General features: G+C 41.1%; 1 protein-coding gene across 4 annotated transcripts in view; it reads right to left on the reverse strand.

The window, feature by feature from the left end:
• Nucleotides 1-5,139: 5,139 nt before the first annotated feature.
• Nucleotides 5,140-20,422, reverse strand: part of LOC118398858 (pleckstrin homology domain-containing family G member 3) — a 124,578-nt gene continuing 109,295 nt past the window's right edge. For 3 of the 4 annotated variants that reach the window (XM_052471313.1, XM_052471312.1, XM_052471310.1), the window contains 2 exons: nucleotides 12,276-13,980; nucleotides 5,140-11,120 (listed from right to left, as the gene is read on the reverse strand). In XM_052471313.1, coding sequence (XP_052327273.1) covers nucleotides 10,174-11,120; nucleotides 12,276-13,980 — 2,652 coding nt within the window. In that variant the 3' untranslated portion in view covers nucleotides 5,140-10,173. The remainder of the gene's footprint in view (nucleotides 11,121-12,275; nucleotides 13,981-20,422) is intronic. The other variant, XM_052471311.1, reaches the window with a different exon arrangement.

Here is a 20,422-nt window from a genome sequence, read left to right on the forward strand (position 1 = left end):
AAAAATACATTCAAATGCGGATGTTTATATAAACTACATTTTAGTTGCACTTCCGCCCAGCTCCACGACCACAGGTAAAACCTTGCTGAGATGATCAATGTATTTGTTGCATCAATGTATCGTCAATTTCTCAAGACAAAACATCTTGATGGTCTTGACCAATTAATCTGTGCTTGTCGGCTTGGCAGAGTTACGGATGAATGTTTTCAATTGTTCCACACAAGTTTAAACAAGGAGACTAGTATATCAAAAAACATTTTTAGGTATACTGTAGGCCTGCCGAAGGTGTTGTAGTTCTTTTATTTATTTTCATTTAACCTTTATTTTACTACATGCCTTTTGCTTTGTAAATAGCCAAACTTACCATTAAAAATCAAATATGGGCCTGGTCCCTGGCGAGAAATTGCCCCCCACACATGGAGTTTGAGCGGATGCTTGAGACTAGGCTTGCTTGATCTTCTTCCTTTACTTCTGTGGCAATGTTGAGCAAATTGCTCAAGGGCCACGGTTGATTCGTCTGTGAAGATGACATTATTTAATGTCTCGCCAGCTTTGATCCATGCCTGGGCCTGCAGGACGCAAAGTTCTTTGTTTGTCAGACTAATCATTGGGTCAAATCTGCAGAACGCTACAAAACAAACGAACACACATGGTTAATGTTCTGATAATTAAAAAAGAATACTATACAGTTGAAGTCAGAGGTTTACATACCTTTGCCAAACACATTAAAACTCAGTTTTTTCACAATTCCTGACATGCAATCCTAGTAAAAATTCCCTGTCTTAGGTCAGTTAGGATCACCACTTTATTTATAGAATGTGAAATGTCAGAATAATAGTGGAGAGAATTATTTATTTCAGCTTTAATTTCTTTCATCACATTCCCAGTGGGTCAGAAGTTTACATACACTCAATTAGTATTTGGTAGCATTGCTTTAAATTGTTTAACTTGGGTCAAATGTTTTGGGTAGTCTTCCACAAGCTTCCCACAATAAGTTGGGTGAATTTTGGCCCACTCCCCCTGACATAGCTGGTGTAACTGAGTCAGGTTTGCAGGCCTCCTTGCTCGCACACACTTTTTCAGTTCTGCCCACAAATTTTCTATAGTATTGAGGTCAGGACTTTGGGATAGCCACTCCAATACCTTGTGAAATAATTATAAGTGAAATAATCTGTCTGTAAATAATTGTTGTAAAAATGACATGTGTCATGCACAAAGTAGATGTCCTAACCGACTTACAAAACTATAGTTTGTTAACAAGAAATGTGTGTAGTGGTTGAAAAACAAGTTTTAATGACTCCAACCTAAGTGTATGTAAACTTCCAACTTCAACTGTATGTATGCTCATTTATGTATGCTCATTTATGTATGCTCATTTATATATGCTCATTTATGTATGCTCATTTATGTATGCTCATTTATGTATGCTCATTTATATATGCTCATTTATGTATGTTCATTTATGTATGCTCATTTATGTATGCTCATTTATGTATAATCATTTATATATGCTCATTTATGTATAATCATTTATATATGCTCATTTATGTATGCTCATTTATGTATGCTCATTTATATATGCTCATTTATATATGCTCATTTATGTATGCTCATTTATGTATGCTCATTTATGTATGCTCATTTATGTATGCTCATTTATATATGCTCATTTATGTATGTTCATTTATGTATGCTCATTTATGTATGCTCATTTATGTATGCTCATTTATGTATGCTCATTTATGTATGCTCATTTATGTATGCTCATTTATGTATGCTCATTTAAAGAGGTGCTTTTCAATAAACCTCAATGTTTTTGGAATACTGCAGTAAATGCATCACTTTAGATCAGGTGGCTGACCTGTGAACAGGTATAAAAGGCAGAGTTCTGAGCACCAGGTGTCAGAGAACTCTTCGCTTCTTCTAGTCTGGGTCTTCCTTCACCTGTGTCTCCATTTGATCCCTCATCCTGGTCTCCATTTGTCTCAGTCTGGATCTGAACTCCAGGTCTCAGAAACCTCATCCTGGTCTCCATTTGTCTTAGTCTGAATCTGAACGCCTGGGCTCAGAAACCTTGTCCTTGCAGTGAGTACACGTCTCAGTGATGATCAATGATTATCTGAAAGACCCAAATCAATAATTATGAATTGAAAAGTTCGCGGAGACAAATCCTGAATTATTGATTGAATACTGTATGTTGTGTACCTTGTATGACAACTTTGAACTTTCCATGAACTGAATGTAATTGAACTTTCTGTTGACTTCTGATACGTTTTCAGCTTCACCACCACTACTGACTGCAGCCATGTCCTTGGTAAGATTCTTATAAAATGTCTACTGCAGTGCTTTTTAAAGTAAATTACACACCTTCACAGTGGATAACTGTAAGGATCATTTCTCTACAAAGCATAACAACTCAGAGATACTGAATATGTTATGAAACTATCTTAAAGGGGCAATCTGCAGTTGCTACATATATTTTTGGACATAAAAACGAATGATATGTACCAACTGATTCCTGAAAAATATAACTTAGAAATCAGAACCCAACATTTAAGCTTGTTCTACTACAATATTTCTAAACGAAAAATGTTTTAAAAAAACACCATATAGCCTCAAAACATGGTTAAAACTATAATTTTGATATCAAGGACAGTCAGCCCTTGCATCCAGAGCAATGTCTATGAATTTGAGTGGTTACATTTTTCCAGTCCCATTCCTCAGCTTTTAACTAAACATGGGCGGGGATGGGCTTTGTTATTGTTTGAATTAAGGATTGCCGCTTTATGAAACTCTTCCTCAGACTGCTAATAAAGGGTCTATAATGACCAATGGAAGGTTCACGTATGGCTCTCTTGAACAGAAAGTGCATTCCAGAAACTATGGGATGCATGGCAACGAGGCATGTCTTAACTATAACTTATTGGTCAGTGCAAAGCAAATGAAAAGGGCTACTTAATATATGCCATTTAGCAGACGCTTTTATCCAAAGCGACTTACAGTCATGTGTGCATACATTCTACGTATGGGTGGTCCCGGGGATCGAACCCACTACCCTGGCGTTACAAGCGCCATGCTCTACCAACTGAGCTACAGAAGGACCATACTTGTCAGCTCTAAAAATCCATTGGTTATTCATTTAACTTGAACATATATTTATATTGTAACAATGGTTTTATTGGCAAATCTAGTAGCTTCCAGGTCCAGGGTTGCTTAGAAAGCCGATAATTAATTTGCCTGGCTAACAATTTAAACTCTGCAGCCATATTGCTATCTTAGCCTGGTGTGCCAGACCATATGGTAAGACTAAATAGCTCTGAATTAGGTCTGGCACACCAGGCTAAAAATAAGCTTTTTGAGAATGTTTTCATCTTTCTAGAAGAGAATTTACCTCTTACTTGCTAAAAAGATCTGTAATCTCAATGAGACTAACCTGGTAAAATAAAGCTTACATTTTTTTTTACAGTGCTTATGGATGGCTAGAAATAACCTCAAAAGCAAACTGACTTTGAATGCAATGTATTTCTGACATAATAGCTTCGCCACTTGTAACATCCTCTCATGTCCAGGCCAGTACATGAGCACCTTCACTGAATTAGGCTGCCTACCTACTTCTCACCATGATGGTCCACGAAGCAGATGTACTGTAGTCAGGTCAGTGAAAACAAGTCACACCTACATTAGGTCTTATAAGCACTGATCTAGTATCAGCTTACCCTCCCCATATCATTACCTAACCATTTGAGGGGAAAACCCCAAAACTGATCTTAGATCAGTCTCTAGGTCAACTTCATCCCACTTCTCTATCAATGCGTGTAACCCTATACAGTATGTGGAGACTCAAACGTTAAAACTGGTGACTTTCATATAACTCTGTGTTACAGAACATTGTTGTACTGTTTGAAAGTATTGTGCAGATTGTTTTGTGTAATGTGTGATGGATTATTGTGAATTTGTCTATAGGAGCCACATGGAAAATAAACCCAGCCTGTTGAACATCCTCCTGGGCATCAAGGACCCGATGGACTTTGTCCCTCCTTTCTCCTGCAAGAGGAGACTGGAGAGGCAGGTGACTTCTTCAGTACACTACAGTCCCTGGCCAAGTAGCTTCAGTAACAAACACCAAGAGAGCGCTTCAAATCACTGATCACATCAGTGTCCATCTTGTCTACAGTCTGGCAGTGGCACTTGAGTTTTCTCCATATAAGTCTAAATAAAGTAGAGATGATTTTAAACTAAAGCGTTAGTGGATCAATGTGGGTTGTCGTGAGTTAACGCTACTATCCTAGCCTGGACCCGTTTACACAAAGTGTTTCAGTGTAGGAGAGCTAGGATCAGTTTTGCCTTTTAAATCATAATGAATAAGGGGGGGTGGGGGAACTCGTAGATCAGCACTCCTACTCAGGGACGCTTTGTGAATAATGGCCCTTATGTGTGTCCTTTGGTTGTCGTGGTCATCACATGCAGATCTGGAATAAGCTTACTGAAGTATATAGCAATAGATTTAAAAAATACACTGAACAAAAATATAAAACGCAACATGCAACAATTTCAAAGATTTTACTGAGTTACAGTTCATATGAGGAAATCAGTCAATTGAAATCAATTCATTGGGCACTATTCTATGGATTTCAAATGGCTAGGCAGTGCCATGGGTGGGCCTGGGAGGGCATAGGCCCACCCACTGGGGAGCCAGCCAATCGGATAAAAATGTTCCCCACAAAGGGGCTTTATTACAGACACCTGGTCTGAGGTTGTGAGGCCAGTTGGACATACTGCCAAATTCTCTAAAATTACATTGTAGGCAGTATATGGTAGAGCATTGAACATGAAATTCCCTGGCAGCAGCTCTGGTGGACATTCCGGCAGTCAGCATACCAATTGCACACTCTCTCAAAACTTGAGACAACTGTGGCATTTTGTTGCGTGACAAAACTGCATTTCAAAGTGGCCTTTTATTGTCCCCTGCACAAGGTGCACCTGTGTAATGATCATGCTGTTTCATCAGCTTCTTGATATGCCACACCTGTCAGGTGGATGGATAAGCTTGACAAAGGATAAAATGTAAAATGCTACTAACAGGGATGTAAACAAATTTGTATACAACATTTGAGAGAAATACACTTTTTTGTGCATATGGAACATTTCTGGGATCTTTTATTTCAGCTCACGAAACATGGGACCAACACTTCACGTGTTGTGTTTATATTTTTTGTTCAATATTGGTATTCATGTACGACTGGAAGTGGAGACAGGAGAGGAAAGGAGCATTCAGAGAGAATCTAATAAATATTACATTATTAGAATTAATTCTCACTGTATTTACTGTCACCCTTGTTTTTCATGCTCTTACACTGCCAATAAAATACAACTGGAAAGGATGAAATATAACTGGTCTTTTCACTTATTTCTTGCTCTCTTATGGAGCGGTCACATGCTGTCAGAGATATCGGACGTTTTGAACGACCCTCCAAGTGGGAAACTGATCCTTTTATTACCCGAGTTTCACCACTTACCTTTCACCTTTTCAACCAAATGACAACATAACCATTTTTTTTTTACAATCACAAATGTATCAATTTATGTTGATAACGTAGATAGTTTGACCAGAATGTCAATGTTAAGCAAGCTAGCTAACCTTATTATTAGCAACTTAAGCCATCTTATCAAGCTAGCTAAAACCTTATTGGTTGAAGAATTGGTCTGCCTTCAAAAGCACTTGAACACAATAATGTCAGACTTATCACATATGCCCCATTACTCACAATATCATTTTTCTCCCAGTCACCAAAGAGCTATTATAAACCCCCTTGGGTTCCCATTCAAACTATGATTTTGCCTGCGAGAGGAGCCACTTCCTGCGAGTGGAGCCACTTCTGTTGCCCTTTCAAAAGTTCACCAGTCCTTACTTGCGATACAGTTCTGCAAACTTTTGGAATGTTACTTTAATATTGATAAAGAATTTTGCAAAAAAGTTACAATACTTATTTTCCACCATAATTTGCAAGTAAATTCATTAAAAATCCTACAATGTGATTTTCTGGACTTTTTTCCCCTCACTTTTTCTTTCATAGTTGAAGTGTACATATGATGAAAAAAAGATGAGAGAGGCCTGTAATTAAGTGGGAGAACTTGCACAATTGGTGGCTGACTAAATACTTTTTTGCCCCACTGCATACTAAAAGAGAAACTTCCTTTAAACAGTTTTAAACACAGATTTCCCTGCAGGCAAAGTCATAGTTGAAATATGCTGTTCCTGGTATGTTCAAACTCAACACGCCATTGGGCTTTAACAAATATGTAAATTATTTGAGAAGAAAACAAATCCATTTTTTATTATTATTTTGACCAAACTACCAGAATTTTTTTCAGATTTTGTGTAAACACAGCCTCACTCTTTCTACCACCACTCAGGTTGCCCCAATCATGTAGATAAACCCAAACCCTAGATGACTGACAGGACGCTGTTTGGATGCCGCTACAGACATTTTCATACTCCTCCACCATTGTAAAGAGATTGGTCTACATTCCTACATTTTCGCAAGTATATTCCATTAGACACCTTAATGCATACTTTTGAAATATATTATGTGAGAAACATTAAAATACAAAATATATTAAAACATTTTCCTTAAAGTTGAATTTTTCATTGAGTACTAATGTTACGGTCCCCACTCTACAATAAATAAATAAATGTAACATTGCCCTTTTAATTGAAACACTAGAATTCATTCCTGTTGAGGGCTGTTCATTCTGAGGAGTACCAATATGGCAGCAGGTGGCTTCAAAGCCTCTCACTGGCCAATACATAGCATCAGTAATCCCGGTATTATATAGATCATTGGTTGGCAGTCAGGTCGGTAAGATGCATCAAAGTTAATTATTATATTTCTCTGTGACAAAGTCTATACCTACACATCCTTTTTAAACATGACAGATTTATTTACATATCATAATCATAAAGCACTACTTGTTTAGAACTGAACGCAGTCTTGACACTAGCATCAGTTTCTCAGAAATGACATTGTTGTTTACTAATGCTACGAGTGGAAAATCTTACACCTGAAAATCTCACATAAGGAACAGAATAGACAATGCAACATAACAAAATAATGATAGAGGATCCACTTCTGCTGGATTTTCTGTTCTATAATAGCTAGAAACACATTATAGAGAATAGCTAAGGCTTATGTGAAACGCATATACGACACTCGTAATGATCTTCCCACATTCACCGTCGAGTTACTTGGTGTTCAACGGTACCGCGAACAACAATTGCATCTGTCCCATTGTCAATGCACACTCTCCCTCCTCTCTACCCATTCTGAAAGGGTTTCCAATCACTTCGCTGACAAGTAGGAGAGCCATTTAGCAGACTGTAGTGTATTTCAAATCTACCTTCAGTGGTCCTGTGTGGATCAGTTGGTAGAGCATGGCGCTTGCAGGGTTGTGGGTTCGATTCCCGGGGCCACCCATATGTCAAATGTATGCACGGATGACAATAAGTCAAATTGGCATATATGCTAAACGGCATATATTATTATATAAAAAGTATGTCTGTTTAGAAACCATTGAACCATAACCACCTCATAGCAGTCTCTTATTACCAAACAGCAGCTTTCCTAATTCAGGTAATGTCTGTTGTCGTCATGACATGTAGTGGTCATATCCTTTTTATGGACCGAATCATTCTAAATGTCATGATTCTTTTCTAAGGAGTACGACGAGCCTGTCCTAATATGGACACTATAACAGGCTGACTACACCGCTTGCGCGAGCGTTGCAAAATTAATTTAGAAATCTATATTATTCAATTATCGTGCCAACGAGCGTCTGCGTTGCCAAGGGCTAAAATAGAAGTCAGTTCTATTTGTGACACAGATCGCGCTGCAAGTCCTGCCTCTCCCATCTCCTCATTGGTTTATAGAAGCAGGTACCCACTCACGTGCAGTCTCCTTATTGGTTATACCCACGTGGGTGACTGAAAGACGAACAAGGTCAGTGGCATTTGTGCATTTCAGGTAAAATAACTCAATGTTAATATCCCAGGACAAATGATCTATCAACAGTAAGCTAGCTAAATAGGACAAATTAGCTAGCAAGTGAAAGCTAGCTAGCTAAATTGCCATGAATGTTTAATGCTTTTCAACCTGTCCCCAAATAAATGTAATTGGTTCAGAGTTTGTTTTGATATTTTAACCTGCGTGTCACGATCGCGTTTGATGTGGGGGTACAAAATAATTTTGTGTGCACGATGGCGGACGCAGACGGTTTGGGTTCCGTGTTAAGGAGATTCGACGAAATCTTTCTTGTCCAGCCATGCAGCCCCAATTCTAATATGTAAACCGTAAAGGAGATTCAACTAAACCTTATTTGTTCAGCCATGCAGCCCAAATTCTAATATGTAAACCGTAAAGGAGATTCAACTAAACCTTATTTGTTCAGCCATGCAGCCCAAATTCTTTAAAAGAAACAGAAAGACATGCTCTCCCTGACTCGAACGCACGCATGCGCACACAATAAACATTTTTTTCTGGACAAGTGAGCCGTATGTTTTAATATGGAATGTATACCGTCTCTAGGCAACACAAACATTTCTGTACAACCGTCAAGATACAAGACAACATACACACACACATATATATCTATATATACACACATATATATATATAAATATATATATGTATCTATATATACACATATATATACACATACATACACACTCACAAATATATAAAGACAAGACAAGTAATGTTCATAAATTGACGTTGGCTTAATAAATAAGAGGTAAATGTAGATAGTGAAGAAAAGGAATGACCCTCGGAGTAGTGAGCAGTGACAGTAACACTTTTTAGCAGTAGAAGACCTGGACCCTTTTGACTAGGGTCCCCTGGATCTATACGTGTACACTAGATCTCACTCTTTCAAGTTTTACGTCCACTCATTTCAATGACCTGTTGCTGAGAATGAAGTTCCTTTGGGCAGCCGAAGCAGAGAACACATACAAAGTGCACATCATTAGCCAATTAACTGAACAATGATATATATATAATCAAGGTAAGAAGTTGACTAACTAGAAAAGAGCAACACTTCATACAGGGTCTTTGATTCTCAATCCATTTGATAATTCAATGATTATATAAAATTACAAGACAATCCTTGAGCTATCACCACTTCAGGTGGGATTTATAAAGTGGTCACAGGGCAATTAACAAACCATTATATCCCAGTATGGCCATGACTCTCTCATGTGTATTTTAGTGGTCAGGCCATGTGCAGTGAAAGTTAAGTCTAGTGCAGGGTGAGAGTTCAAGGAAAGATGGTAAAAACAGCAAATTATGCAATGCTCTCAAGTTTCAGACTCATTCCCTTAATTTTCTGGTCAGCATTTCCCCCGAAAACTATTGTCGTCAGACAATATCATATATTTCTGTGCTTTCCAGTAAACAGTAGTGCTGCTATGATGTTGAGGGGCTTTCATTTCATGTCAGAGACACAGTAGCCACTGGGCACAAACTGGTTGAATCAATGTTGTTTCCATATCATTTCAACAAAACAATTACATTTGAAGACATTGAATCAACATGGTCATTGACGTAAAGGAATTTAGGTAATTTGTCTTTTTTTCACCCAACTTTGAACCTAAATCCAATGATGGTGAAAATGTTTGTTGGTTTTACCTTGAATTTACGTTAGTTGACAAGTCAATCAAATGTAAATCAAAACTAGACGTTGAAGTGACATCTGTGCCCAGTGGGTAGCCACCCTAGAAAGAAAACGAAATACATTCCACTCCCTCAAAAATATTGCTCTCTTCAATTGTGCAATACAATTGCCTTATGATGGAACAACACAAGCTATACAAAAGGTGCTTTAGACCGACATCATTTCAGGATCAAGAGAGGGTTCTCTTGAGTATTGTACATAGATATTTAAACATTTCTATGCATCATTTGAGACAAAACAACTACATTTTCCCTGGGCTGTCACAATAACCGCTTCTATGTACACAGAAAGTTTGACAGCAAAGCTTAAACCATTAAATTGCAGTACAAGACTGACCAACACGCACACCGAATCCTAACTTGAGATCAACATACCTAACTTAAACCCCTTAGTTGATGAAAAATATGAACAGAATAAAAGGTTACTTAAAAAGTTTACTGGTGCTATTCACCTCAAGTTAAGGAATTTTTGTCTCAAGTTTTTCACCACGTTCTGTTGACTAGCATCTGTCTTTTTGACCAAGTTCATGGCAGTTTTCTGGGCATCTTCAAGCTTTTCATTTGAGGGTGAACCCTTGTCAAGTTCCTTGCCCCTCCCACTTAAGGGTACTGACTCTGCCTTAGCCCCGCCCTCCTCCCTTTGCCTATACTCATCTGACTCCTGATAGGCCCGGCAGCGGTCGATTACAGCCATGATGGAGATTTTCTCTCTAGTGGTCGGTGAACGGATCTGGACATAGCTATCATCTATGTCCTCTACCACCTCTACTCTCCTTGCCCTGAGTACCATCTCCAGTGGTTCTGCAGAGCTGGATTCTGTCTCAGGCTCCGGAACCTTCTCCACAACAACGACCCTGTGGTCATTGGGCATGGTGGCCTGTGCCGAGATGTAGTAACTGTCATTAGGGACTTCATCCTGGAGGTTCTGTAGCTCACTCAGATGCAGCCCACTCAGTCTCTGGTCCAATGACCCGGCCCTGTGGAGTCTAGCCAACCCCTCTCCAGGGCCAGGGTCCCTGCTGAGGTGGGGTCTGTAGGCCGGAGCCTCGACCGTACCAGAAGCAGTGACTAAGCTGGAGCAGAAGCTTGAGCGCCTTTTGGGGCCGCTGTCCATCCTCTCAGGAACTGAACGGCTTCGGTTAACTGGCGGCAGCTGGGACTGATCTTTGTCCGAGCTGGCATACTTGCAGCGAAGTGTCCGCACGTCGGGCCAGTTAAAAGCCTCGGTAGGCGTAGGATTGAGTGGGCTCTTGGCGGACATGCGGCCGGGTGAAAGGACTCGGGGACTGCCCAAAGAGCTAGGCATGTGAGCAGGGTTGGGAGATATGGGACTCAACTCCTGGAGATTGCTCACACGATCAAACGGGAGCAGGGGCAGCGTCAAGTTGGGTTTACCTGTAAAACACACCACATAAACAAGACTTAACAGGAAGTATCTGAGCGTCAGAGTATCAGAATAAGTTGAAAGTTCTGTTTTTATTTTGGGCATTCTCGTGTGGTATACTGTAATGCTCCGAAGGGACACTGCGGTCTATATTGCTTAGTAGTTTTGGTATCTTCAGGTATGTTTACATGCACACAATATTCACGATTATTGTGAATACTCTGAGTAAAACAATATTCTCAGTAATGACAAATCTACAATGCACTACAAAACATCACATTCGTGTTCTGTCAGCATAGTTTTTTGACTGCTACTCAGGCAGCATATTACGAAGGCAGCGCAATACATTTCTTCCAGTTTCCAGAAGCTCAGCGACTTGTGTCGGTTTCAGGAAAATAGAGTCAAAATGCGTGCTTTAAGTGCTGCTGTACTGCTCACGCTGCCAATGTAGTAGGCTGCATTGACAACAGTGGGAGCTTATCGTGAGCTCAGTCTCATGTCCGTCACGACCGCTAATATACCCACGACAACGACATACCAATGACACAATTTAGCAAACAAGCTAAATTGGCTGGAGAATACTAATTAGCATTGCTAAAACCAGCTACTCATCATCCTACCTTGACTCACCCAATGCCTTCTCTTCTGGAGTAAGTTGCTTTCCTGTGCGCTTGTTTGCCGAAAAGTTTTCAGAGAAAGAGTAATACTCCGATTAAGGCGATTACTTGTCCTAATAATCTTATAATAATGTGGAAAATAGCTCGATAGTCAACCTATTTTACTCAGAGTATGCTTACTCTAATTAAGACCTTACTCTGCCTTACTCAGAGTATTGCCATAGTCGAAGTAATACTGGTTTAGTGTGCATGTAAACTACATAGGCCGCATAAATAAAAACTGTATGATTTGCTAAGCAATCTATTAGTAAACCTTTCCATCAAATCTTCCCCCCCAATGTGGGCAGCCCTATCAGTCACTTGAAACCGATATTTGCCAGGCTAATAGGAGAGCACCTCCTAGCGAGGCTAAGACTAATTCAAACCCTACTTGGTAAAAAGAATAACACAGCACTTCTTGAGGCACAACACTTAGGGACAAACAAAGCTCTTCCCTACCCGAGTGCACATCATTTAGAAAAACACAACACTCTTCCATATCTTCCGTACCTGAGCTCTCTGGCTTCTCCTCGATCACACAGGGCAGATTCTTCTTTCCAAACAGGACATCTCGCTGTCTAGGAGCTGGTGTGGTGCACTTGATACGCTGGCTGTACTGCCGGGCCAACTGGAAAACTTTGTTCTTAGCCATCTCCGCATCGTCTGGCGACTGAGGCTCCTTGCTGGCCTCCTCCCCTTCCTCAGCCCTCAACTGGATGACCCTGGGCATAGGAGCTCTGGAAAGCCTACCCTCGTCAACCCTGGATCTGCGGGGATCCCTCACACTCGCTGTACGGCCAAGCCCCAACACCTTGCTCTTAATGGGCGAAGGGCTCATGGATTCTTCAGTGATGGTGCTCAGGTCAGCTTCCTCCAGTATCATAAAGGAATCGTCAGGCTCCGATTCAGAGTTCTTCTTTGGAGTCTGGCTCCTTCTGCTCAGGCTTGGACCAGCGACTCTAGAGGTCTTCTGTTGAGCCTCGGTGTCTTTCACAGGGCCTCTGGCCTCTCCCTGGGATCTACTCCCCTTTTTCTCCATGTCCTGCCAAACCTTGATCATCTCAGATGAAGGTCGGAACTCATCGTCCTGGATGTGCCTCTCCTGTAAACCCAGAGGCCGGTCCTTTCTCTCTGCCTCTGAACCCACCACCTCAGGCTTCTTACTTCTTTCCAACTCCAGTGAGTCAAATGATCCACCGGAGGTCATGCAGTCCCAGACGCCTGGAGCCTTGGATGAATCAGGTTCTGAAGTGGAAGGGTGGGGTGCAGAGGAAGTGGCCAAGGCTGATGTATCACTTTTCTCTGCGCCAGGGCTCTCGTCCGAACTGTTGAACCAGCTGACAGAGTTCTTGACAAGGCCAGTAGGGATGTAGGTCAGGCTCTCCCTGCGCCTGAGGCTGAAGTTGGCATCCTGGTGCTCGGCAGTCTCGTAGTAGCTTTTGATTTTGTCAATGAGCAACTGGTCCTGCTTGGATAGGGTAGAGTCTCTCCTCCTGTGGATCTCAAAGAGGCTGTCATCCCTCGGAGAAAGCATAGTCAGATCCGTTCCGCCAAAGTTGTCCTGGGTCGGTTCGAAGCAGGAGCTGTTCAGCCAGTGGGGGCGTTCATTGCCTTCGCCGCCAAGGCTGAGGGTGCTGCCAGTCCGGCTGGGAAGGCGTGGCGAGGGGCAGCCAAGGGAGCGGGCATCATCCGTGCTGCTTCGCCTGGCGCTGTTGGTGAAGTGCTCCGCGATGGCACTGGCTTGATTCAGTACGGAGGGAGGTAGAATGCTGCTGGGCCCGCTCTCCTGTGCTGCTGCTACTTCCTCTTCCTCCTCTTCTTCTGAAGATTCTGCACTGCTCAATGTTTTTATGTCATCTGACTGAGATGCTGACGACGCCCCGGTCTGTTCCTCCATTGCATCCTCCTTGTCACTCTGGGGCTCTGGTAACGTGATCCAGCGGGTAGTGGTGCAGACCTTGGGAGGAGTGGTGCAGACCTTGGGAGGAGTGGTGCAGACCTTGGGAGGAGTGGTGCAGACCTTGGGAGGAGTGGTGCAGACCTTGGGAGGAGTGGTGCAGACCTTGGGAGGAGTGGTGCAGACCTTGGGAGGAGTGGTGCAGACCTTGGGAGGAGTGGCAGAAGCCTTCTCTGGGTCCGAGGGGGCTGGCTTAAGCCTTTCAGTGGACTCTGAGGCAGAGGTCTTTGTCTGGAGCAGTGGCTTGTCCTGAGGAGCCTTGGAGAAAAAGTGTAATTCTGAGTAAGAGCACAAAAGCAACCTCCATCCTTAAATCTGCAATTTATAACTTTTTGGGGTGACCCTACCAAATTAACATAGAGATCAGAGTTATAGATCTGTCATTTCCATTGAAAGCCAGTGTAAGAAGGGGTAGAAGTGTTCTATGTGCGCCTGTGTCTATACTTTCCTTTCTTAAGTTTCGCTCTTGCGTCTTTTACTTTCGGATTTGTACAACAGATTCAAACAGATGAAAGTACTATATTTTTGGTCACTGAAAAAATATTTCACAGCGGTTTAGATGGTACAATGATTCTCTACACTATGCATTGCTTAGTTAGTCACAAACTGAAATTAGGCAAACTTTTCAATTTATTGCCACCAGGAAATGGCAGAGGGATTTCTGCATATTTCACCTTTAACATTCATCAATTCTCTAAACAAGTGAAGTCTTTTTCAACATACACTGAAAACAAACAATGCAAAATGTACATCTTTAAAAATGTGTCAGTACCTGGGTAGTTCGATGAAATTAGTGCTTGTGCAACTTTAATGGGGGTAGGGCCTAAAATGATATCTAGATTGTTTCAGATTTATGAGCGATTCACGATATACAGTCGTGGCCAAAAGTTTTGAGAATGACACAAATTAATTTCAACAAAGTCTGCTGCTTCAGTGTCTTCAGATATTTTTGTCAGATGTTACTATGGAATACTGAATTATAATTACAATAATTTCATAAATGTCAAATGCTTTTATTGACAATTACATGAAGTTGATGCAAAGAGTCAACATTTGCAGTGTTGACCCTTCTTTTTCAAGACCTCTGCAATCCACCCTGGCATACTGTCAATGAAATTCTGGGCCACATCCTGACTGATGGCAGCCCATTCTTGCATAATCAATGCTTGGAGTTTGTCAGAATTTGTGGGGTTCTGTTTGTCCACCCGCCTCTAGAGGATTGACCACAAGTTCTCAATAGGATTAAGGTCTGGGGAGTTTCCTGGCCATGGACCCAAAATAATCGATGTTTTGTACCCCAAGCCACTTCGTTATCACTTTTGCCTTATGGCAAGATGGTCCATCATGTTGGAAATGGCATTGTTCGTCACCAAACTGTTCCTGGATGGTTGGGAGAAGTTGCTCTCAGAGGATGTGTTGGGTCTTTATTCATGGCTGTGTTCTTAGGCAAAATTGTGAGTGAGCCCACTCCCTTGGCTGAGAAGCAACCCCACACATGAATGGTCTCGGGATGCTTTACTGTTGGCATGACACAGGACTGATGGTAGCGCTCACCTTGTCTTCTCCGGGCAAGCTTTTTTACGGATGCCCCAAACAATGGGAAAGGGGATTCATCAGAGAAAATGACTTTACCCCAGTCCCCAGCAGTCCAATCCCTGTACCTTTTGCAGAATATCAGTCTGTCCCTGATGTTTTTCCTGGAGAGAAGTGGCTTCTTTGCCGTCCTTCTTGACACCAGGCCATCCTCCAAAAGTCTTTGCCTCACTGTGCGTGCAGATGAACTCACACCTGCCTGCTGCCATTCCTGAGCAAGCTCTGTACAGGTGGTGCCCCGATCCCGCAGCTGAATCAAATTTGGGAGACGGTCCTGGCGTTTACCGTACTTTCTTGGGCGCCCTGAAGCCTTCACAACAATTGAACCGCTCTCCTTGAAGTTCTTGATGATCTGATAAATGGTTGATTTAGGTGCCATCTTACTGGCAAAAATATCCTTTCCTGTGAAGCCCTTTTTGTGCAAAGCAATGATGACGGCACGTGTTTCCTTGCAGGTAAACATGATTGACAGAGGAAGAACAATGATGCCAACCACAACCCTCCTTTTGAAGCTTCCAGTCTGTTATTCAAACTCAAATCAGCATGACAGAGTGATCTCCAGCCTTGTCCTTGTCAACACTCACACCTGTGTTAACCAGAGAATCACTGATGTCAGCTGGTCCTTTTGTGGCAGGGCTGAAATGCAGGGGAAATGTTTTTTGGGGGATTCAGTTCATTTGCATGGCAAAGAGGGACTTTGCAATTAATTGCAATTCATCTGATCATTCTCTTCATAACATTCTAGAGTATATGCAAATTGCCTTCATACAAACAGAGGAAAATGTATATTTGTGTCATTCTCAAAACTTTTGGCCACGACTGTACTGTACTGTATATACATGTAAAAAAAAAAAATTCTTTCAATTATTGTTGTTGTACAATTACAGGTCAAATACAATGCATTACAAACAGTCAGCCATAATCAAATTAATTCAGGGCTTGTGTAATTATACCGAGGCTAAATATAAGCCTTCCACAACCATAAGACCCATTCGTTATTTTATTTTATCAAAATAGTTTAACCTGATTTTTTTGCAATAAATCACTGATCTGGCTTTCAAGTCTGTCTATGAAAATGCCCTTTTTGTTACAAATTTTACTAGAACCATGCATAATGCACATTCACTAATAACTACTTGTAGCAGGCATTAGGCTGTAGAAAACTAACAGTCTCATCAACAACCTCTCAAGCCCAAGTGCTAGTGATTAGCCAGACCATATTTATATTAAAGTTTAGCAAAATAAAATCTATTTGCTAGCTAACAGAGTGGAACAGTTGAATTGTTATGAACACACCCTTATGTCCGCTTGAGAACAACATAAATGCGATACAGGCATTTGCGCAAAAACATTTATTTCTGAGCATTCTTTCATGGGCAGTAGAGAAAATGTTTGCTGCAATTCTACACATTTTGTCTTAGGCAAATGTTGCCATTTTTATAAAAATATTATAACGGATGAGCAAATGGGCCCTACCCTGGTCAGTAATTCAACAATACTTACCAAAAAAATGTGACTTCTGATGCACAACAACATTTTTACTGTTGACTATTACTGTTAAATAAGTTCAGACAGCAACAGTCCCCGCACCCCAATAAAAATACAAAAAATATATAAATAGTCAAATCATGGTGTAAAAGCAGCTGGTCCTACTCTTTTTGTAAATTTTATGGTGGAGAACTGAACCAGTCGAACATAACCCTTCATTTTGGTATATATAGTCGAAGTCGGAAGTTTACATACACCTTACCCGAATATATTTAAACTCAGTTTTTCACAATTCCTGACATTTAATTCTAGTAAAAATTCCCTGTCTTAGGTCAGTCTATTTTAAGAATGTGAAATGTCGGAAAAGTATGAGAGAGAATTATTTATTTCAGTTTATATTTCTTTCACATTCCCAGTGTGTCAGAAGTTTACATACACTCAATTAGTATTTGGTAGCATTGCCTTTCAATTGTTTAACTTGGGTCAAAAGTTGTGGGTAGCCTTCCACAAGCTTCCCACAATAAGTTGGGTGAATTTTGTCCCATTCCTCCTGACAGAGCTGGTGTAACTGAGTCAGGTTTTAAAGTATCCTTGCTCGCACACACTTTTTCAGTTCTGCCCACAAATGTTCTATAGGATTGAGGTCAGGGCTTTGTGATGGCCACTCCAATACCTTGACTTTGTTGTCCTTAAGCCATTTTGCCATAACTTTGGAAGTATGCTTGGGGTCGTTCTCCATTTGGAAGACACATTTGCGAGCAAGATTTAACTTGATGTCTTGAGATGTTGCTTCAATATATCCACTTACTTTTCTTCCTCATGATGCCATCTATTTTATGAAGTGCACCAGTCCCTCCTGCTGCAAAGCACCCCCACAGCATGGTGCTGCCACTCCCGTGCTTCACGGTTGGGATGGTGTTCTTCGGCTCGCAAGCCTCCCCCTTTTTCCTCCAAACATAACAAAGGCCATTATGGCCAAACAGTTCAATTTATTTTTCATCAGACCAGAAGTTATTTGTCCAAAAAGTATGATCTTTGTCCCCATGTGCTGTTGCAAACCACAGTCTGGCTTTTTTTATGGTGGTTTTGGAGCAGTGGCTTCTTCCTTGCTGAGAGGCCTTTCAGGTTATGTTGATATAGGACTCGTTTTACTGTGGATATACATACTTTTGTACCTGTTTCCTCCAGCATCTTCACACGGTCCTTTGCTGTTGTTCTGAGATTGATTTGTACTTTTTGCACCAAAGTATGTTCATCTCTAGGAGACCGAACGCGTCTCCTTCCTGAGCGGTATGATGGATGCGTGGTCCCATGGGGTTTATACTTGCATACTATTGTTTGTACAGATGAACGTGGTACCTTCAGTTATTTGGAAATTGCTCCCAAGGATGAACCAGACTTGTGGAGGTCTACAATTTGTTTTCTGATGTCTTGGCTGATTTCTTTTGATTTGCCCATGATGTCAAGCAAAGAGGCACTGAGTTTGAAGGTAGGCCTTGAAATACAACCACAGGTACACCTCAATTGACTCAAATGAGAAGCTTCTAAAGCCATGACATTTTCTGGAATTTTCCAAGCTGTTTAAAGGCACAGTCAACTTAGTGTTTGTAAACTTCTGACCCACTAGAATTGTGATACAGTGAATTATAAGTGAAATAATCTTTCTGGAAACAATTATTGGAAAAATGACTTGTCATGCAAAGTAGATGTGCTAACAGACTTGCCAAAACTATAGTTTGTTAACAAGAAATGTGGGGAGTGGTTGGAGTTTTAATGACTCCAACCGAAGTGTATGTAAACTTCCGACTTGAACTGTACATATGGACAGAACCAAAACAAATGAAATGTCTGCAGAGCTGGGATGGTTGTATCGCCCCTATATATTACATTCTGTTCCTAGGCCGTCATTAAAAATAAGTATTTGTTCTTAACTGACTTACCTAGTTAAATAAAGGTCAAATATATATATATATATATATATATTTTTTATTCTATTGGTTGCAAAAATAGAAAAACTAGTTTTAATGTCTCCAACATAAGTGTATGCAAACTTCTGACTTCAACTGAATACAGGGCATTTGAAAAGTATTCAGACTCCTTGACTTTTTCCACATTTTGTTACATTCCAGCCTTATTCTAAAATGCATAAAATATTTTTTCCCCACCTCAATCTACACACAATACCCCATAATGACAAAGCAAAACTTGACAAAAAAAAACCTGAAATATCACATTTAAGTAAGTATTCAGACACTTTACTCAGGACTTTGTTGAAGCACCTTGGCAGTGATCACAGCCTTGAGTATTCTTGTTAATGAAGAAACAAGCTTGGCACACCTGTATTTGGGGAGTTTCTCCAATTCTTCTCTGAGGATCCTCTCAACCTCTGTCAGGTTGGTCGGGAAGCGTCGCTGCTCAGCTATTTTCAGGTCTCGCCAGAGATGTTCGATCGAGTTCAAGTCCAGGCACTGGCTGAGCCACTCAAGAACATTCAGGGACTTGTCCCAAAGCCACTCCTGCATTGTCTTGGCTGTGTGCTTAGGATCGTTGTCCTGTTGGAAGGTGAACCTTCGCTCCAGTCTGAGGTCCTGAGCAGGTTTTCATCAAGGATCTCTTTGAACTTTGCTCCGTTCATATTTCCATCGATCCTGACTAGTCATCCAGTCTCTACCGCAGAAAAAAATAACCACAGCATGATGCTTTCACTATCATGCTTCACCGTAGGGATGTTGCCAGGTTTCCTCCAGACATGCTTGGTTTCATCAGACCAGAGAACCTTGCTTTAAGGTGCCTTTTAGTAAACTCCAAGCGGACTGTCATGTGCCTTTTACTGAGGAGTGGCTTCCGTCTGGCCACTCTACCATAAAGGCATAATTGATGGAGTGCTGCAGAGATGGGAGAACCTTCCAGAAGGACAACCATCTCCACAGAGGAACTCTGGAGCTCTGTCAGAGTGACCATCGGGTTCTTGGTCACCTCCCTGACCAAGGGCCTTCTCCCCCTATTGCTCAGTTTGGCAGGGGGCAGCTCTAGGAAGAGTCTTGGTGGTTCCAAACTTCTTCCATTTAAGAATGATGGAGGCTACTGTGTGGAACCTTTTAAAGCTACATAAATATTTTGGTACCCTTCCCCAGATCTGTGCCTTGACACAGTCCTGTCTCGGAGCTCTACAGACAATTCCTTCGACCTCATGGCTTGTTTTTTTTGCTCTGACATGCACTGTCAACTGTGAGACCTTATATAGACAGGTGTGTGCTTTTCCAAATCATGTCCAATCCATTGAATTTACCACAGGTGGACTCCAATCAAGTTGTAGAAACATCTCAAGGATGATCGATGGAAACAGGATGCACATGAGCTCAATTTCAAGTCTCATAACAAAGGGTCTGAATACTTATGTCAATAAGGTATTTCTGTTTTAAATGTGTCATTATGGGGTAGTGTGTAAACTGATGAGGAAAAATATTAATTTAATACATGTTTTAATAAAACTGATGTAATACAATGTGGAATAAGTCAAGGGGTCTGAATACTTTCCGAATGCACTATACTAACTAACTAACTAAATATATATATATAGGGGGGAATGGAAGCTTTTTGTGTGCAACAGGTAGGGGCA

Source organism: Oncorhynchus keta, chromosome 19 (genome assembly GCF_023373465.1).
Source record: "Oncorhynchus keta strain PuntledgeMale-10-30-2019 chromosome 19, Oket_V2, whole genome shotgun sequence".
Lineage (NCBI taxonomy): Eukaryota > Metazoa > Chordata > Actinopteri > Salmoniformes > Salmonidae > Oncorhynchus > Oncorhynchus keta.